The sequence below is a fragment of the Chlamydotis macqueenii genome, chromosome 12 (assembly GCF_036417535.1).
Source record: "Chlamydotis macqueenii isolate bChlMac1 chromosome 12, bChlMac1.mat, whole genome shotgun sequence".
In the NCBI taxonomy this organism is placed as follows: Eukaryota; Metazoa; Chordata; class Aves; order Otidiformes; family Otididae; genus Chlamydotis; species Chlamydotis macqueenii.
Genome location: NC_141567.1, coordinates 14,563,475 through 14,583,250, shown reverse-complemented (window position 1 = coordinate 14,583,250; position 19,776 = coordinate 14,563,475). Strand labels below are relative to the sequence as shown.

Here is a 19,776-nt window from a genome sequence, read left to right as displayed (position 1 = left end):
TCCGGGCTTTACTATGCCTCTGAGATAGGAAAGAGGTTACTATGACATCTAAAATTAGAAAGGAAGGTCAGGTGGGTAGACATCCCCACCACACACAGAGACAAAGATGTAGTTTCTTTAAAATCAATGGTTTCTTTAAGCACATGCTCCAGAAGGACATCTGCCAACATAATTAAATGTGGCAGCATATTTTTACCCTTCATACAGCAAAGGTCAGAGTTTAAAAGATTAAAAAGAAGATTAAAAGGAAAAAGATACTCTACTACAAACAGTAGAAGGAGATAGATTCAGACTAGATATAAGGAGGAAATTCTCTACAATGAGGCTAGTGGAACAGTGGCCCAGGTTACCCAGAGAGGTGGTGGATGCCCCATCCCTGGAAACACTCAAGACCAGGTTGGACAGAGCTCTGAGCAACCTGATCTGGTTGGAGAAGTTCCTGCTCCTTGCAGGGGGGTTGGACTGGATGACCTTACAAGGTCCTTTCCAACCCTAATCATTCTATGATTCTAAGATTCTATCTCTTGAAAGTCTCTTCAGCTGCTGGGAAACCAAGATATGTCAATTCCATTTCTTTCCTTAATGTTAGTAAACTAGATAAGAAAAAGAATAAGAGAATATCCTATTATTACCATTAACAATAGTATAAGTTACTTGTACAATTCTGAAAACATTGCTTTTACTTAGACTGCTAGGATGTCCCAAAACACACTGCATATTTGTATTGACTATGGGTAAAAAAGGATTATTTCACATACAATTTCATCATACCAAAAGGTTGCTCTCTGGAGACCTGATCCTATTGGGAGCACATGAAAATTCAAATACCTCCACTCATCAGCTGTAGGAGCCTTTAGAATCAGAGAGGAGATGCTGCCTCTTACAGAAGAAAGCAAAGGGATTTATTTTTCTTTTTTTTTCTCTCTATTCATAGTTTCTCTTCCTTTCTGCCTTGGGAATTATTGCCCCTACTGAAGAGAGAGAGAAAACTCTACTGGTTTTAGTAACACAAGGTAATATTTCAGTTTCTATTCCTCATTGTTATTTGATTCCTAAGGCAAAACCAAAACAGAAGTCTCTTTCCACGGTTTAGTTTTCTAGTTGGAGCCTGGAGCTGCTATTACAATGTAGAAGAAGAATTTATCCCACCTACCTTTAGGCACTGGCAATGCAGATTTTTACATCTGAATTACTCCCTCACTTGTCCAAGAGAAATAGGAACCTCCATGGTATCAGCAATTTGTATTATTTTAGATGTCTCAGGTGAAGAAACATTAATTATGCTGGCAGTATAGCTGCTTATTTCTGTTGTCTGGAGAAAACTTTGGCAACCGTAGCTGCCTATTCTGCTGACAAATATGTTGATCAAATGAGTCGCGGTGTCTTTACTTTCTCATCTCCTCATTTTCTCTTTCATCATTGCTAAGGAAAAGAGAAAGGCATTTTCAGAATTCCTGAAAACACAAAGACTCCAAAATCTTAAGCTATTTTATCATTATTAGTGATACAGTTAGACTGCTGGGTAGGCAGCAAGAGTTTTCCTTCATCTGCGGGTGGAAGCCAAAATCCCACTGGACGTATAGGTGTCTTCATGGGAGTCTAAGCAATTTATTTCTCATTTTTAGCTTGGCATTTTTCTTACACATATGTACATAGTCTTGTCTCATGCATGTGAATCCTGAAGAGAAAATGTTAATCCCTAATTCTCTCAAAGTAAAACTAAACTCCAGGTCTTATGGGCTGGATTATCTCAATACCAATGGTATAAACATGGGCGGGGTGGGGGGGGGTGGGGAGGAAGGTTTTATTATTGTCTTTAAGTGTCTTTCAAAAATCAGCCAAGTGTATTTTGGCTGAAATAGTCCAGGAAGTTTCTCAGACAAATAATTCTGTTAGCAGATCTGATGAGATGATAAATTCCCAGAAAAAGGCAGCAAGCTGTAGAAGCTGTTGACTGCTTTTATGTGGGCAGCTGTTTGTATGCTGAGCATCTTTTTACTCTCCAGAGCTTGCCTTAAATGAAAAGTCAGAATACGGATTTTATATGGTTAAATGAAACAAACGTAAGTGCAGGAACACTGCTATTAATGTAAGCTTGTTTAGATTTGGATTGTACTTTGGCAGGGTTAACAGTGAAATTAATGTGTGTAAATCACTTCTGCTTGAGTCAAACCGGTAGGCGGAAAGCCACAGCATCTCCATATGACCTAGCTTAGAGCACCAGGAATTAGGTGAATTTCAGTTTATTCCAGCTATCAAAAAATTTAGTCATTGTATACTCACTTCATTATTAATGATACCGCCAATCCTAGCATCCTTGGATACCCATCTTAGAAGGAAGGAAACTGTTCTTCCATCTTGTGCGGTATTTCTTGCCATTAAATACAAAGTGATTTTAAGACGACCAGCTCACATTTAGATGTCTATAGATATTTAGCTGCTGAAGTTAACGGAGAGACATCCAGCCCATCCCAAGTGAAATTCTTCTGTTTCATCACAGATGCCACTCTTACGCTAAAGTGACCTGCCCTTTGGAGGAATTCATTTTTTTCTATATAGAATAAACACAGAACGGTTATTCCAAATTTGGATGTCTACCTTCTGTTCACCTAATTTAGAGATGACGAATCCCAGCCTGTGACTGCTAAAGATGATCTTGTACAGGTTCTCCAGCAGAGATTTTTTTACACCGGGGTCACTGTCATGTTCAATCCAAGTTTCACCTTGTGTTTTAAACCCCATTTTACTTGCAACTGTAGCTCTTTCTGAGACCACAAGTCTGTCCCAAGCTCCTAATGCTTTTGTAGTGTGTCTTTTTTTTCTTTTTTTAGGATGGGACCTGTTGAGGAAATGAAGCCAGGAAACAAAACTGTCACTACTCACTTCTTACCTTTGGGGTTTGCCTTTCAAGGCAAGATGCAGCTCCTATTTTTCACACTCGTTTCCGTCATGTTCCTGGCCGTCTTGATAGGGAACTCTCTAATTGTTGTGATCACAACCATTGACCGTGTCCTACACGTGCCCATGTACTACTTGCTAAAGAATCTTGCCTTGACAGAGATCTGCTACAGCCTGAGCGTTGTCCCCAAGATGCTTGTGATGCTGCTGGTGGAGAGAAAAAGGATTTCCTTCACAGCTTGCGCCTTGCAGCTCAACTGTGTTATTCTTTTTGTCACCTGTGAGTGTTTCCTCTTAGCTGCAATGGCATATGACCGGCAAGCAGCAATATGCCACCCATTGCATTATGCCACCATGATGAACAGGGATCGCTGCTTCAAGATGGCTATTGGGTCTTGGCTGTCCGGTGTCCCTGTGGCTCTGGGCTTCACCACATGGTTATTTACCCTGCCCTTCTGTGGGAGAAACAGAGTCGATCATTTCTTTTGTGATGTTTCTCCGATGTTGAAGCTGGTGTGTGCAGACACAGCCCTGTTTGAACTATTGATTTTTATTGCTACTGTCATAGTAGTGATGATTCCCTTTTCTCTGATAGTCATCTCTTACCTTCGCATTATCCATGCTATTCTTCAGATACCCTCAGCTGTGGGCCAGAGACGAGCGTTTTCCACCTGTGCTGCTCACTTGGTGATAGTGACTCTTTTCTTCAGCACAGCCGGTGTCATTCACCTGCGACCCAAGTCCAGCCTCTCATCCAACATGAAGAAAATGGTTTCCCTTTCTTACACAGTTGTCACCCCAATGCTCAATCCCATCATCTACAGCCTGAGGAATCAAGAAGTCAAGCAAAGCCTGAGGACATGTGTTGACAAGTGGTTACTTAAGAAGCAGATGGCTGTATTTTTTCCACCCAGGTGATGGATTCCTTGTAGCTATGCAGAACATAAGTGTTTCTCTAGTAAAAAAAAAAAAAATAAAAAAATTGAAAATAGTGTTGCTAAAACACCAATATTTTGACTGTTGCTAAACAATAAAAGCTCAGGGAGTGGAGGAGGAAGGGGGAACGTTCACAGTTAAGGGGTTTGTCTTCACAAACAACGGTTAGCCATGCTGAGCCCCTGCTTCCTAGGAAGTGGCTGGACATCTGCCTGATGATGGGCAGTAGTGAATGAATTCCTTTTTTGCTTATGTTTACACCTTTTGCTCTCCTTATTAAACTGTCATTACCCCAGTCCACAAGCCTTTTGACTTCCCTTTGATTTTCTCCCCATAGGAGAGGGGAGTGGGCAAGAGTTAGGATGCTTATACAGTTGCAGAAGATTAAAGAATAAACTGAGTCACTTGGTATTTTGCAATTAATCCACTGCCTCATACAAAGAGTTTTCTACTTTTACTTCTGTGTTAAGTAAATACCTTGTGCTTGTATAAACACGTCTTCTGTTGAAACATATACACCCAAAGATCCTGTTTGTGGTGTTATGCTGGCGTGGAGCCTGAAGTCGCCACAGCCCATACCCCCCTGACACTTTGATTCTCAGTTGGACACAGTGAATTTCTTCCTCAAACATAATGAGAAGTCACAGGCGTTAAACAAAGTTAGCAGAGGCAGTGTAGACATAGCCTATATGGTGAAAAAATTAAACTCCTTTGTAAGGACATGTGGAAGGGCAGTGCCTGCTCCTTACAGGTATCTGGTCAAGGATCTTTTTCAGCGTGGCAAGGGATGATAAGAAAGGGAGGAAGTGATGAACAAGAACTTACAGGGGCACAAATCTGACCAACAAATGACAAGGGAGACAGTGAGGAGAGCTAAACCTGGCTAATCAGTGACTCAATGAAGGGGAAACAGAGAGGAACAAAGGGAGAGTAGATGGCAAAGGGTATAAAATGGTCTGGTCACGTGTGAAACAGGGCCAGTCAGTGCACTTGTCTAGCTGAGCCTGCACCTCATCTCCACAGTCTGTCCCATCATCTATCTTCTTATTAGATCTTTTCCCAGCTACTAGTGGGACCTGTGTATCTGTGAGTGAAAACCGGTGCAGCTACTCGAGTCAGACTGGGGGTGTGGATGCCCTGCAGCCTGTGGTGTCACCTACAGCAGCAAGTGGGGCCAAGAAGAATAACCAGGACTGTTTTACTATTAGAGTGGTATGTAGGGCAGCCAGATCTCTGTATTGCACCCACACTTTGTGTGGGTGGCTGTTTTGCTTCAGGAAGGATACCAGGAGCCCTCGAGGTGACTCCTGACTCCCCTGGCACAAAGAAGAAAGGAAGTACATAGAAGGTGGAAGAAAAAAGAAGGCTACAGAATATGTAGGTCCACTGGTCAATGGGCAGCAGACCTCTTGACCCAGGACATTGAAAAGGCTGGGCTAGGCAATACCTTTTTTTGCCTTACATTTTGCTGATAAGATCTGGCTTCAGGGTCCCCAGTTCCTTAAGCCTACTAGCAGAGTATGTGGGATGAAGCAGCACGAGCAGGATCAGAAGATGTGGTTAGAGCACTTGAGGGCAATTTTACATCTAAAAATTCATGAGACCCGATGGGAAGCATCCAAGGGTGGTGTTGAAGGAACTGGTTGATGTCCCTGCAAGTTCACTCTCTTTTGTCTCTGAAAGGTCATAGTGACCACAGGAGGTTCTGATGCCTGAAAGAAGGCAAACATCACACATCTCTTCAAGAAGGGCAAGAAGGAGGAGCTGAGGAACTACAGTCTCATCTCACTATCTGGAAAGGTGATGGAATAAATCCTTCTGGGAGCCATTTTGAGGTACATGAAGGACAGGAAGGTGGTTTGGAACAGCCAGCATGACTGACTCCTATGATGAGATAACTGTCTGGATAGGCATGGGAGGGCAGTGGATGTTGCATACCCTAATTTGAGTGAGGCCTTCAGTATGGTCTCCTACAGACTCCTTAGATCTAAATTTGGTAGGTATGCACTGGGCAAGTGGAAAATAGTGCCAACGGTGGCATTGCCAGGCTCAAATGGCTATGTGCTAAGAAGTCCTGCTAGCAGCTATTTACTAGTGGTATTTCTCAGGGATCAATACAGTGACTACTACAGTTCAGCAGTCCTATGGGCTTTCCATTCTGACATCTGAACTACTAGGATTTCAATTGAAGATGTTACTTCTGTAAAAGGTGTGGACATTTTTTTTTCAAAAGATTGAAAACGAAGCTTGAGATGCAAACTTGCAATGTTTTTGAGTACAAAGAGGCCAGAAACTCCTCCTTATCTGTGAAATGCCAACAAAAATAAAACATCAAAAGTCTTAACGCATTAGAATGGATAGAACACATACTTGGTTTCACAGAACCTAATACTTGAAAGAGATTTAAGAAACATTGTCCAAACAGTGCTCCGGTTCAGCTGAGGTTGCACAACTCATACGTCTATGGCCAGTGGAAGTTTCCACCATAAACTCCCTGCACTGAGATGGAGACACTTGTGTTTGTTTTTCCTGTGTCTACCTGTGTGCGTTTCATTGGGTTTCGGTGATTTTGTTTGTTTGTTTGTTTTATTGTTATTGGGGTTTTTTTAACTAGCTGCTTTGGTTTTTGTTTTCTGTTTTGCAGGTGGCTCATCTCTGCTTAGAGAACACTTTGTTTGTTGCTCTGCAATTCACCTTTGATTCACAGATCTCATCTCAGGAGACTGATCAAGGCCATAGGAAATTTACTTCCCACATGATGTTGTTGATATTTTGCACATTCTGCATGTGACAAAAAGAGTTTTTTCCCCTTCTAACTAGGTCATCAGAGACTTCTGGTAGATTTCCTTCTGGCATCGCACCTGACTACTAAGTAGATACAGAAGCAAAAAGGAGAAGAGGCATTCTCAGTCTTTTAACTCCACAAAATAAGCTGGATTGTCCTCAGCTTTGCTTTCTGGCTCACGGTCAGAGGGTCCGACTACAACGAGAAAAACGCTGATTGGTAGTGAGGTGAGGCTTGTGCAGATTCACCTTTGTTTCTTATGTAATTTTTGTAAATGGAAAAATAGGGAAGTTTCAGCATGTAAAGCCTTTGCTTTGCATTTGCATTTCTGCAAGAGTCTTAAAATGAAAAATAGAAGATTGGGAGAAATATTTTCCTTTGGCTGAAGGTGTAAATCAGCGAACTGGAGAAAGTATTAGTCAGCATCTGTGAATCTGTGAAACAGAAAGGGAAAGGTTAGAAAGAGAGGAAAAAATGTTTAGAAGGAGTAGGGGAAAGGGAATAGGTAACCTGTGGAGGACTGAGGAAAACAGGCAGAATCAGAGGAGGTTGTGGGACGCCCCTTAATGGAGTGATGTATTTTCGCAGACGGATTTCAGTGAGGAGGACTTTGGTGCCTAAAGGTGGCAAATAACGTGTAAGAAATTGAAGCATTTGTATTTCACTGAAAATTGCATCTATACCTCTTCAAATGTATGTGATTGACTAAAATTTGTCTAAGTCTGTAATATGATCAAATCCAATGTTTCCAGTAGAGCTTGTTCAAAGATCAGACTAAAAGCATTTTCAGAGAAATAGGATCAGTTTTTCAGAGTGGGCGCATATGTGTGCAAGTTACCTTTAGGCTACATGCTCATGTTGTTTTATGACGAAATCGGTTTAGAAATTTTCTGTTTGTTTATCGTTCTCATGCTGAAATAATAAGCTAAAGAAGTACGAGAAGTATGAGAAGTATGAGAAAGAGAGTGACTGGGCTGGAGATGTATCCTAATGACTTTCAAAAATCCCCTACTTTCAAGAAAAGTACTTAGTACAATGGAATGGACAAGAAAGACCATGAAAAGTATCTGCACGTATTTTAACATCTTTACAAGAAGTATTTTGGAAGTCATTATTTTGTTATTAGTTGTATTCATCGGTATTAATCACCACCGCATTGCATGTACAGAGAAAGGCACTTGTCTTGTAGAATCTGCAGTCTATATTGTCAGCTAGAGACAGCTGTGCGTACCTGCCCTTGTGAAATAATCTCAGGACTTTGTTCTTTATTGTATACGGTTGGGACTTACCCGTAGGGATAAAGAAACCTGCCTGGAAGAGAAAATAAGTGAAAGCACGTGTTTACCCATTTGCCCGTGAGAAGAGCAGCAATACTGACAGCACTGGGAACGTTGTCTCAGTGGGGCAGCACAAGCAGCTTCCAGTGGGATGAGCCAATTTGCCTGCAGCTTGCACCAGCTGACTCAGCTCCTCCAAATTCACTCTTTCTCCATCACAGTGTTGTGGGAGATGAGATGCTGCCTTTTGTCCGTTCATCTGCTGCTGCCAAATAAAAAGACATTCTTTAGGCAAAGCGTCCAGCCCAATAACAAAACCAGTTTGCCATCACATGCCAAGGCATCCTCTTCCTCTACTCTCAGCAACACACACAAGAGGTGTCGATGATTGTTCCAGTACCTTGGAGCATCTTCTGGCAGCTGTGGATAAAGAAACAGAAGAGATGCAGTTTTTAAGATCAAGGAGTGGTCTGGAAGAGATGGTAACCATTAGAAACGTGAAAGTAGAAATTGGCTTAATGAAATGCAGGCACAATAGTAGAAAGAAAGCATCAGGAGTGATTCACATTATGACTTGGAAGCACTGTTGACGAGATCAAAGGTTGTAGGAGGAAGTTAGAGATGAGCAGAATTGCAATAGGAATGTGGTTGAAGGTGAAGCAGCAGCAATGTTTTCCATGTTACACATTCTGCTGTTATGCATAGATGGAAGGTTTCATTTTACCATTTCCACCTCTGTAACATTTTACTCTTTTCTCTGGTCTAGACAGAAAGTAGAAGACTACATTAAAGTTCTTTACGTCCATGATAATTTCTGGAGTTTCTATGCAGCTTTTACGTTTCATTCCATGCGTCATGTTTTGCTCCTTTCTGCACTTGTTTGCATTAAAATAGCACAGAAACAAATGAGTTTTGTGATGCTGTTTCTCCTCACAGCTGTGGAACCTTGACATTTTGCCTTTGCTTCCTATTGTTCCAGCCATGCTGAACCAGACAGACGCCAGTGAGTTCCTCCTTTTGGGCCTCACCGACATCCGGGGGCTGCAGCACTTTTTCTTCATCTCCTTTCTGTTGCTCTACTTGACCAGTCTTCTGGGAAATGGGGCCATTGTGACCATGGTGATAGCGGAGCCCCGGCTCCACACACCAATGTACTTCTTCCTGGGGAACCTGTCCTGCCTAGATATTTTCTACTCCACGGTCACTGTTCCCAAGATGCTGACTGGCTTTCTCTTTGAGCATCAGCCCATCTCTTTTGGTGGGTGCTTGGCCCAGCTCCACTTCTTCCACTTCCTGGGCAGTACTGAGGCTGTGCTCCTGGCCACCATGGCCTACGACCGCTATGTGGCCATTTGCAATCCCTTGCGCTACGCCCTTGTGATGAGCCCACGGACTTGTCTGCTGCTGGCCGTGGCCAGCTGGTCCACTGGTTTTGTACATGCCACAGTGCACTCAGTCATGACCTCTCAACTGAGTTTCTGTGGCCACAACCACATTCATCACTTCTTCTGTGACATCAAGCCACTGTTGAATTTGGCTTGCGGTAATACCAGCCTCAACATGACCCTCCTCAACGTTGTCACCACTTCTGTTGCACTCAGCCCCTTCACTCTCATAGTCCTCTCCTACTTTTACATCATCTCCTTCATCTTCCAGAAAGTCTGGTCCCAGGAAGGAAGATGGAAGCCTTTCTCCACCTGTGCCTCACACCTCACCATTGTGGCACTGTTCTACGTACCAGTGCTCTTCAATTATACACCACCCTCCTCAGGAAGCTCCACTAAAAGGGATATGCAAATATCTCTCATGTACAGTGCTGTCACCCCAGCTCTGAACCCCTTGATCTACACTCTTAGGAATCAGGAGATGAGATCTGCCCTGAAAAAAGCGTTAGGGAGAAAACTCTTTTCCTGGAGGAAGGGGACGGAAATAAGGACAAGGCTCACAATGTGGATACTCCACCTCTCATATTTGTAAGGAAAGAGGTCAAAAGGACTTTGTACAGCAAGAGACTGAAAAACTACTGATTATCTCATGTAGTTTAACACATTGAGAAGTTAATTGTGTAGATCTAAAGTGAGAAACATATTCAAGGACCTGATGTTTCTTCCATCACTTTCAGATGTCTCACGGTACTCCATCCGGTGTCTGCCTTCCCATACACAAACATGTGTGCCTCTTGCAGGACTTGAGGCATAGCTGACAGCCCCATGCCGTTGTCTTGGATAATTACTAAATGATTACTTGACAGCTACGTTTAGGCAGCTGAATGACTCTCCTGTCATTCAGACTCTCTGTATAGTTGGAGAGAGATGGCATGTGTTACATTTTGGGTGGGCGTAGCCTGAGAATGATGTTGTCAACATTTGACTTGAGTCAGCCCTCTGGAGACTGAAGTGTAAGGGGAACCTTACTAATGAACCTAGATTTAAATGTAAATATAAAAACAGTTGTGAGCTTCACCTCTACTGACTTTAGCAGTGTGGCTTGTCTTGCCTAGATTTACACACTTAAATGGATTTATGCGTCTAGGTACTTTTCCAGATTCACATTATGATCAATGATTAAACAATGAGTTACACAAAAAGCATATGACTTTCTCGCACACCAGATGTGTCTGGGTCTGCCTTTTGGATCACTGACGACAGAAGAAAGGGGTACTCTGAATTGTCTGCATAAAGGCTTCGAAGTAAAGAGCGGAGGACAAACTCCTACAGGCCTACAGGTATGATTCCTGGAGATGATACCTTGACCCACTTGGCCATGCATTTGCAATCCACAAATTTTAGAAAGATTTTTAGAAAGATGCCAATACCTCTATACAGGATCTTGCTGCCACTTCAGATGCTCAAAGGTATACTGCATTGCCTTCAAGTGGTCACTTCAAAATGACATGCAGGTCTTGTTGTGCCTTGACTAAACCTACAGGCTTGTTCTAACGGCTTGGGTATAAGAGAGTATCTTTAATAGCACCAAGTGTGTATGTTCAGTCAACTACATCAAATGCCTTGAGCTGAGTTCCACCCTCCTGCCCATCTTACTTACCCCTAACTGTGTTAAATACTTTCCTCAAGACTTCTAAGCATAGCGACCCCAGCTTCCAGAAAGGGCATCACAAACAAGATAGATGTTCTTTCTGTCAGCACAATCCTTTCTCACTGAACAATCAGGTAGCATTTTTCCACCCTCCCAGAGCACTCACATGCTCCCTTCAGCACTCTTGCCCATTAAGAACAACTGCTCCTGAGACACACAGAAGACTTGACAAGCTTTTGTAATACACTTGGAAGTAAAGATGTGTTGTGTAATAATGTTTTGTAATAACATATGTAGGAACACATAAGACTTCAGTTTCAACATCAGCTTTATTTGAATGTGGGGTGAGTTGGAATGAAGAGGAATGCAGCTACCTTCAGCACTGGGGCCTGGAGTCCATGAACAGATGCACTTTTTTTAAAAATTAACAAAAAACCCCTACCCAAACCCTGATAAAAATTCCGCATGCCCAAACATTAGTCAGTGACAAACACTAATGAGGAAGTGATTGCATTTGAATCAATGGATATTAATTTAGCTGCTGTATCTCACACAGACAATTTCAAATTTGATGAACTTTAAGAGATTCTGAGAGCTATGGTCCAGTGTGTGTTAAGAATAGTTGAATCCAATGTACTAAAAGAGCTAGGGAATTCCTGCAGTGCTAGGGAGGAGAGTTGAATGACTGCTCTTTACCATCATTTTCATGTCTTGCTAGAATCATAGAATCATAAAGTCATAGAATCAAGTCATAGAATCATTAGATTGTAAAAGACCTTTAGGATCATCAAGTCCAACCGTTAACCTAACACTGACAGGTCTACCACCACTAGCAGTGAGCCTGAGCATGAATTCCCAATAGATGCATGTACACACACACACACACACACACACAGAGCCACAAATGGATCAATATGGACGAAAGGACTAGTGTCCTTCTGTCCATATTGATCTTTACAGATATCCACATAACACAGACAGCATGAATGTCAATCTCTACTAACAGAAAATCCCCTTCATGTGTTTCTCTATTTGCCAGACTTTTTGTTTGTCCAGTTTTTGTCTCTCAAGATCTTGGTCTTTTCAATGTCTGATGTCCAGAGTCTCAGTCTGTCCAGCAGTTGGACTTTAGACTTATGGTCTATCCAGTATCTTGCTCCCTGACACCAGTGTCTCCAATTTTTGGCCCTTAAACTTCTGCCACTCCAGAATCTGGCTTTCAGGCCTCTTGTCCTACTCAGTAGCTTTGTGCTCATTACCAAATTACTCACTCATATGCACATGCACACATAAAAGGGAAAATCTTGAGGCAGGACATAGTTTAATAAAAATGTGAGACAGATTGTGATAATCAGGTGCAGTGGTTGGCCAGACAAGTGTATTGCCCAATAGTCTGCTTATGCATGAACTGTCCCTTTTATCTCCTCTTCTCTTCACTTTCCTATACTTGATATCTTTCTTTACCTTTCTTTGGCCTTTTTTCTAAAAAAACTGTAACATCTCCAATTCTTTTGTCTAATCTCAAATTTTCCGTACACTCCAGACTTGTTACAGTAGATTTTATACTAGCTTTATGCAATAGTCCCTTTTAGTTTGCATAGACCTTGGGAGAGTTTAGTTTGTTGAATCACCCTAGTAGGTTTCTGTTCTAGTTACAGTGGCTCAGTCATTCACCTTTCATGGTCTTATGGATAATTGGTTCAGATGGATCAGGCTCTCGGCATTCTCTACCTTGTTATTGTTCCTCTGATCACTGTCTGTGTCTGTTTTGAACAATCATTAGCCAGATATCCTTGTGATGTTCTTATTAGTTCCAGTTTACCATAGGTTATCCTTGCATTTGAGCAGAAGGGATGCATCTGGAGACCTTAGAGATACCAGTTCTGTCACAGAGAGCTTTTTTCAGCGCTCTTTTAACTTCCTGGTTCCTCAGACAGTAAATGAAGGGGTTTAGGACAGGAGTGACAATAGTATACACAGCTGACACAAGCTTATTCAAGTCAAAAGGGTCAATCTTCTTGGGCCGGGCATATATGAAGAGGGCTGCTGAGAAGAAAATGGTGACCACAGTTAGGTGGGAAGAACACGTGGAGAAGGCTTTCTTCTTACTGTGGGTATTGGGGATGTGCAGGATTGTCATGATAATTAATAGGTAGGAGACAATAGTGATGAAGAGGGGAACAAGCAGTATGAATAAGGCCAACACAAAGTCCACCATCTCTGCCAGTGACATATCAGTGCAGGCGAGGTTCAGCACAGGGCTAATATCACAGAAAAAATGGTTGATAACATGGTGACCACAAAACTTCAACTGAGAGATAAAGGAGATCTTGATCAAAGCCACAGTGAACCCACTGAACCAGGAGACAACTACCAGGTATATGCATATTTGGTATGTCATCATGACTGGATAGCGCAGTGGTTGACAGATGGCCACAAAGCGATCATATGCCATTGCAGAGAGAAGGACACACTCAGTGCATATGAAGGCGCTGAAGAAAAATAGTTGGGTCATGCATCCCACAAAGGAAATGCTCCCATCTTCAGCAATGAAATTGGCCAAGAATTTAGGGATAGTGACTGAGATGTACCAAATGTCAATGAAGGAGAGGTGACCAAGGAAAAAATACATGGGTTTGTAGAGCTCACAGTTTGTCTTGATCAGGGCGATGATGACTACATTCTCCAGAACAGTTAAAATGTAGGTCAGTAGAAATACTATGGAGAACAATACCCGCAAATTCGCTAGGGCTGGGAATCCTAGCAAGAGAAACATGTGGACCTGAGTGGAATTCTTCTCCTCCATGCAGAGAAGTGCAGAGCTGAGCCTTGGAGATTAATCATAGACAACAAAAAAAAAAAAAAAAAAAAAAAAAAAAGAAAGCAGAATATGGGACAGTTAAAAGTTAAGCAAAAATTCCAATCCCTAGATAGGATTTGTCTGACTAAGCTTTAGATGCTTACCTTGTAGCTTCCCTTTTCAGTCAATGGAAAGAAACAGGCAGTTCATCTGACCTATTGACACCTACCTTAAGATGACATACACAGCATCAAGAGTGCAGGTCCAATAATAACAAGAGAAACGTAGATGACTAGTACAGGAATAAGCATTCAAGTAGAAGCTATTTACCATACATTCTGATGAATCCCATCCCCAGTTCTTATGTTCATCTTCATTCTAGCTGTTCACTAAATATTTGTTCAGTTTTTCAAAGGCATTAATGGGAGCTAGATAAACCAAGCATCTAGCCTTTTGGATTCAGGTGTCTCAGAACTGGGATCCTGAAGTTATGGGTACAAAAGAGCTGATCATCCTCTATGACAATTTTTGCCTGTTGAAACAGTTTGCACATGGAATGTACCATTTTCTTGAAATGGGAAAATTTACAAGAATGGGTACATTGTTATAATTTTAAAACTATATTTTTTGATTTTTTTTCCTAGGAAAATGAGAAATTAAAATGATTTTCTTTCAGCTTTAGAAGAAAAAACTCAATAATGACACGGAAATTCTAGTTCCTGGATATAGACCACAGGTGGCTGACTTCTTCAACATTCCTTTATAAAACATCACTTAAATATTTGTGAAGTCCATGAACTGGGTTTACATGCCAGCTAACATGACTACATCCTAGATTAAATCCAGGATTTTCCTTAAATTATCCAGAAGCAAACCCTTGCTTGGTGTGTTTTCTTCCAGCTAGTTCACACATCTGTCTGCAGATGGGATGACTCGTTATTAAAAGGTGCCCAACATTAATCACAGAATACTGAACTGCCTAGATGTGAGACACCAGATGCTAAAAAAGAAGGATCCTGTCCTTGATAACTTACTCTCATTTAACTACAATAAGATCTGTACATCTAGCTCAATGACCAGCACTTTCTAAGATTTTGCTATGGTGAGAGGTTAAAGGAATAGATTTTCTACTACTGTTGATGTTTATGTTAGCCTTGTATTTTGTTGCTTAATTTAAGAGTCCTGTTTGCGAGTTTGTTTTTTTTTTCTTTTTCCCCCCACTTATTTTTAAGATGATAATCACAACTGTCACAGGCTAACCTTTGTATCTGAAACTTCATTTAGGCACAAATATTACCTACCTGAAGTTAGGCTGCCCAAACCAAAGTTTACTGTTTGTTCTTAAAAAACAGACAATAGGCTCCTGATCTTGATGTTACCAGGTGTTGCATGCACTGCTCCCTACACACTCTGACTCAACTCTAATGTAGACATCCAGGTTCTAGGCATCTAACTCCAAACTAGCACTTTACCCCTCCTCTATAATCTGTGGAGGGAACTAGGCACTACCAGTGGGAGAGTCATCTCCTCCTAATACAAGTGTCTAGATAAGGACAGACCTATCACATACTAGGAGATGGCATCTGCTGATGACAAAGGGCATCTTGAGCATTGGCTCAGATGTAGTGGTTCTCGTGTGGACACCTAAATTCCACCCTTGCTCCTTCGCTTAGGGCAATATTGTTATGAACTGCTGTTATCTTAGACAATATACAATCTGAATAATCACATCAAAGTAAGTGCTAAAATAACTTTTTTTTTTGAGAAAGATTAGTAATGAGACTAAATGAATCAAAACAATATTCTGTTTCTGTCTTTTTGTTGTAATCTCTGCTCCTGCCACTTCTCGCTCTTCTCTATGCTCTCACATTACTTCTCTCTTTCTTGTGCCTTCTGTATCTCTCCCTCCTATTTATCTGTCATTCCCTGCAATTCTTAAAAATAGGTCTTGCAATCTAACTTTTAAACATTTCTAAATAGTATAATTTCCAACTGTAAGAAAAGAGAACCACCCCTTCAGATCTCCAGGATATAGTATTAAAAAACATATGCACCTTTTCCTAAGTCACTTTTTAATGTGACAGACTATAAAGTGTCAACAACTTCATTACAAAAACAAAGGAAACATTGGCTGTATGGAACTATGAAACAGTGGAGTTCAAGATCCTGAGAGGAAATAAAAAGTGACAGCATAGTACAGACCCTAGACTCAGGGCAGCAGACTTTGGTATATTCAGGAAAGAAGCTAAACAGGGAACACATAATGGAGCTCCAACTCAAAAAGGCACTATACAGGAGATGGAAACAAACCAGGGATTTAGAAACTACAAAGCAGGGATTTAGAAGCACTTTCCAGGGACATAGGCACGGAGTTAGGAAAGCCAAAGCTCAGCTAGAGTTCAGACCAGCAAAAGACTTCAAAGGCAACATGAAGAGCTTCTACTGCTACATTAGGAGTCCAAGGTTGAACAAGGAAAATGGGGCCCTGTTGCTGAACAACACAGATGAGTAAGTGACAGCAGATACAGGTAAAGAAGAGATGCTTAATTCCCCCTGTCTCAGTCTTCACCAAGAAGGTACATTTTTGTCAAATCTTCAGGTGACTCCACTTCCAGGGGACCAGTTGATATGCTCATGGGCAAGGATGTCATCCAGAGGGACCCGGACATACCAGAAGAACAAGCCAAGAGGAAACCCACGAAATTCAAGAAAGATAAATACAAAGTCCCACCTCTAGGAATAAAGAAGACCTTGCAGCAATATAACCCTGGGACTGGTGGACTGAGGAGTAGCTCTGCAGGAAAAACTGGGAGATTTTCAAGACTTGAGAGAGTAAAGCTCTGAGACACCTGATCTGACCTCATAGCTGATTCTACGTTGAGCAAGAGCTTGTACGAGAGACCTCCTGAGGTTTCTTACAACCCTTAAGATTATAAAAATGTAATTTACACATACAGAAAAAAATAATGAAAGAGGATTTAGCATCTTTCTGTAAAGATAACCACCAATTCAACCTCTCTCCTCATTTATATCTGGTAAGAACACGTGCAATGCATCTCTCCAAAATAAAATAATGGACACTGGGTGTAAGAACTTACAAGACTGAGAGTTGAGGAAGTTCACAAGCAAGGCTGAAGGAGATCAAAATTGGAGCCTCGTCACATGAAATCAAGATATTCAGCTACACATTCGTTCCATCTTATGAGGCTTCTCCAGATTTTTGTGTTTCATTTTTATCCCTGAAGTCATGTATGGAGAAGAAATCACAAGTGTCTTTCAGTAGCCGTGAATCCAGAGACTTCAGTGAATCTATGAAAGCTTAGAGCAGGCTGTGACTGCCTCTTGCACGCAGGAGCATATTTCTACACATAGGCCTTTGAGACCTTGTCAGGAAGCCTTCAGGCCATTCCCCGAAGGATCCTGTCTCTCGATAGATGGCTGCAGGGCTGACTTTATTTTTTTCTCCCTGCCCATGTCAAACACTGCTCTCATGTTACTAGATAATTCTAAGAGTTCTGTGGCCCAGTTGTTTCAGCACTGAGCTGGAAAACAAAATCTCTAAAACTGTGATCAAATATCTGAGTTGCAGATAGATGACAAGGGCTTTACATGTGCTTGTCATAGATTTTGTGCATGGGGCAGGAGCAGGATAGGTGCCAGTAGAAACTTCAACGCTTGCTATTGCTTTTTTTCTTGTATCTAATAAAAAAGATAAGGAGGAGGAACAAAGATGGGAGGAAGCTAGATCCTGTAGAAGGAGACTCCAGTGCCTGAATCTGCAGCATGCAGAATAAAGATCTTCTAACATGATGAATGCAGTTCTGGGTACAGTTTAGCTGACCAAAGCTGTAGGTGTCATTGATCTGTCCATGTCACCATACCTAAAGGGTTAGCAGGCCTGTGGTTGTGTACAGATTGTGATGTTTGTAGGATTCCATAGTACACAAGGACATGGAGGCTTTATCCTCAAATTTTCTCTACTTTATTGCAGATTACCACAAATACCACAAAAATCACTACTAGCAAGTATAGCTATGACTAGTAAAGCAAAGTATCTCAAGCTATTGCAAACTATTATCAGCAATCAATAATACAGCAGCAATCAATAATAACGGCAATACACAATAGCAACAGTCAGTAAGAGTGACAGTCAATAATACCAGCTACAAATGTATATATATAATTACAGGTTGCGACCAACTTATTGCTAGCAAAGCAAACTTATCAGTAATATAACAGCATATATACTTATGATAGATCACTTATATACACCTACACGGTACCAAGAGCATTACACCAATCCCAGAGCAGGGTGAACTGTCACAGAGGGTAGGACAAACCGATCTCAGAAGGGGATCCAGCCACCTCAGAACTGGGAGGACAAACCACACTGACCCCACAAGAGGGTCCAGAGGGGGATCAAGTGAAATAACAGAGTCTCACTTCCAAAGTGACCCACACCGTGGAGTTTGGGGGAAGCCAGCTGTCCCAGGCGAGGGTGCAAAAGCTGGTAGAAAGTTAATGCAGAGGGCTTGAGCTGTTCAGGAAAAGGAAAAGTATGTGCAGAGCACAGGCAGGAGGAAGGGGTGGCAGGGGGGGCAGAAATGGTGATGGTGTGAGTGTGAGAGAGGGTGAGTCTGGGCTGGGGGAGGTGGTGGGGGAAGTGTTGTGTGGAGGAGAGTGGCGCAGCGGAAGTGTGCTGGGCCCATAACCCAGAAATCGATGGATCAAAACCCTTGTCTGCTACTTGCCTTTTCTCCTTTCCCCCCTCCATCCAGCCGCAGCAGGCACTGCCTCTCCCTCTCATCTTTCAGCAAGTTTTAAGCCACACTTCACCTCTCTGGACATCAGTGGCTGCAGCTCTGCCGCTGCCACTTTCTCCTTTGCTTCCTTAGGAGCCGGCACCCATGGAGTGCCCATCAGCAAGGCAGACGGGTGTGTGGAGCAGCTGGCAGAGCTCTCACCGCAAGGCACTGGCTGTCCTGGGGACACTGCTGTCTCTCCCTTCCCAGCAGCCAGCTCAATCCCAACTTCCCAGACGCAAGCAAGGACCTCCAGGAGTCTGCAGGTGGGGATGAGAACAAGGTTGGTACCAGTTTGGGAAATACCAATGTGATCAACTTGATCATCTGGGGATTTTCTCCATCCCAGTCTGTTTGCTGCCGTGCCCACGGCCAGGAGCAGGGCCCAGCAGGTATTGCCAATGGGCGCTGTGCTGGCCGTATGTGGTTTGGTGTTGGCAGTGAGGGGAGAGGGGGTGCTGCAGGGTGGCCTCTGTGACAAGAGCTGAGGGGCTGCCCTGTGCCAGACGCAGCCGGTTCCATCTCCACAGCAGATGCACTGCAGGGCACAGCTGAGCCACCAGCAAAGTTTGTGGCCTCTATGAAACCATAATCCAGGAAGGGTAGAAAATGCCAGACAGAGAGAGGAGGAAGGAAAAAAAAAGGTCAGAAAGAGCAGAGGGAAAATGTGTCCCCCCTGTGCTGGGTAGATGGGCAGAAGAGTCTAGTGTGCAGGACTGAATTTGAGCCTGGGTAAGAATTGGGTGGGAGTGTTGATCTGCTTGAGGGTGGGAAGGCTCTATAGAGGGATCTGCACAGGCTGGATTGGTGGGCTGAGACCAAGCGTATGAAGTTCAACAAGGCCAAGTGCTGTGTCCTGCACTCAGATCACAACCACTCCAAGTAACGCTACAGACTTGGGGAAGAGTGGCTGGGAAGCTGGCTGGTGGAAATGACCGTGGGGGTGTTGGCCAATAGCCAGCTGAATATGAGCCAGCAGTGTGCCCAGGTGGCCAAGAAAGCCAAAAGCATCCTGGCTTGTATCAAGAGTCTGGAAGGAGGCCAACTAATGTGTTGAAAAGCAGGAGGTGGAGAGTCCGTGAAGTGGAGGAGCAGGACCAAATGATTCACAAGCAGCGTTGGTGGTATAGTGGTGAGCATAGCTGCCTTCCAAGCAGTTGACCCGGGTTCGATTCCCGGCCAACGCAGGCATGTGGTTTTTTTAGTTGGGCTGCAGAGTGCCCTACCTTGCCTGCTCCAAAC

At 42.7% G+C, this 19,776-nt stretch overlaps 3 protein-coding genes and 1 non-coding gene across 4 annotated transcripts; 3 read left to right on the top strand and 1 right to left on the bottom strand.

Annotated features, from left to right (window-relative positions):
- The first annotated feature begins 2,832 nt into the window (after positions 1–2,832).
- On the top strand, positions 2,833–3,816 carry LOC104474344 (olfactory receptor 10A7). Its single transcript, XM_010127517.2, has one exon. The coding sequence runs from the start codon at positions 2,833–2,835 to the stop codon at positions 3,814–3,816; it is 984 nt and encodes a 327-aa protein (XP_010125819.2).
- A 5,061-nt stretch (positions 3,817–8,877) lies between these two features.
- LOC147599276 (olfactory receptor 12D2-like) lies at positions 8,878–9,873 on the top strand. Its single transcript, XM_086757555.1, has one exon. It carries the CDS (start codon positions 8,878–8,880, stop codon positions 9,871–9,873), a length of 996 nt encoding a protein of 331 aa, XP_086613681.1.
- Positions 9,874–12,760: 2,887 nt separating this feature from the next.
- Positions 12,761–13,738, bottom strand: LOC104475921 (olfactory receptor 6B1). Its single transcript, XM_010115520.1, has one exon. It carries the CDS (start codon positions 13,736–13,738, stop codon positions 12,761–12,763), a length of 978 nt encoding a protein of 325 aa, XP_010113822.1.
- Positions 13,739–19,649: 5,911 nt separating this feature from the next.
- TRNAG-UCC (transfer RNA glycine (anticodon UCC)) lies at positions 19,650–19,721 on the top strand. The gene has a single exon. It is a non-coding gene; the product is annotated as a tRNA-Gly (tRNA).
- The last annotated feature ends 55 nt before the right edge of the window (positions 19,722–19,776 follow it).

What these genes read in the sequence shown, in the direction of transcription:
- LOC104474344 (XM_010127517.2), top strand. Translation starts at nt 2,833, where the DNA reads ATGGGACCTGTTGAGGAAATGAAGCCAGGAAACAAAACTGTCACTACT.
- LOC147599276 (XM_086757555.1), top strand. Translation starts at nt 8,878, where the DNA reads ATGCTGAACCAGACAGACGCCAGTGAGTTCCTCCTTTTGGGCCTCACC.
- LOC104475921 (XM_010115520.1), bottom strand. Translation starts at nt 13,738, where the DNA reads ATGGAGGAGAAGAATTCCACTCAGGTCCACATGTTTCTCTTGCTAGGA.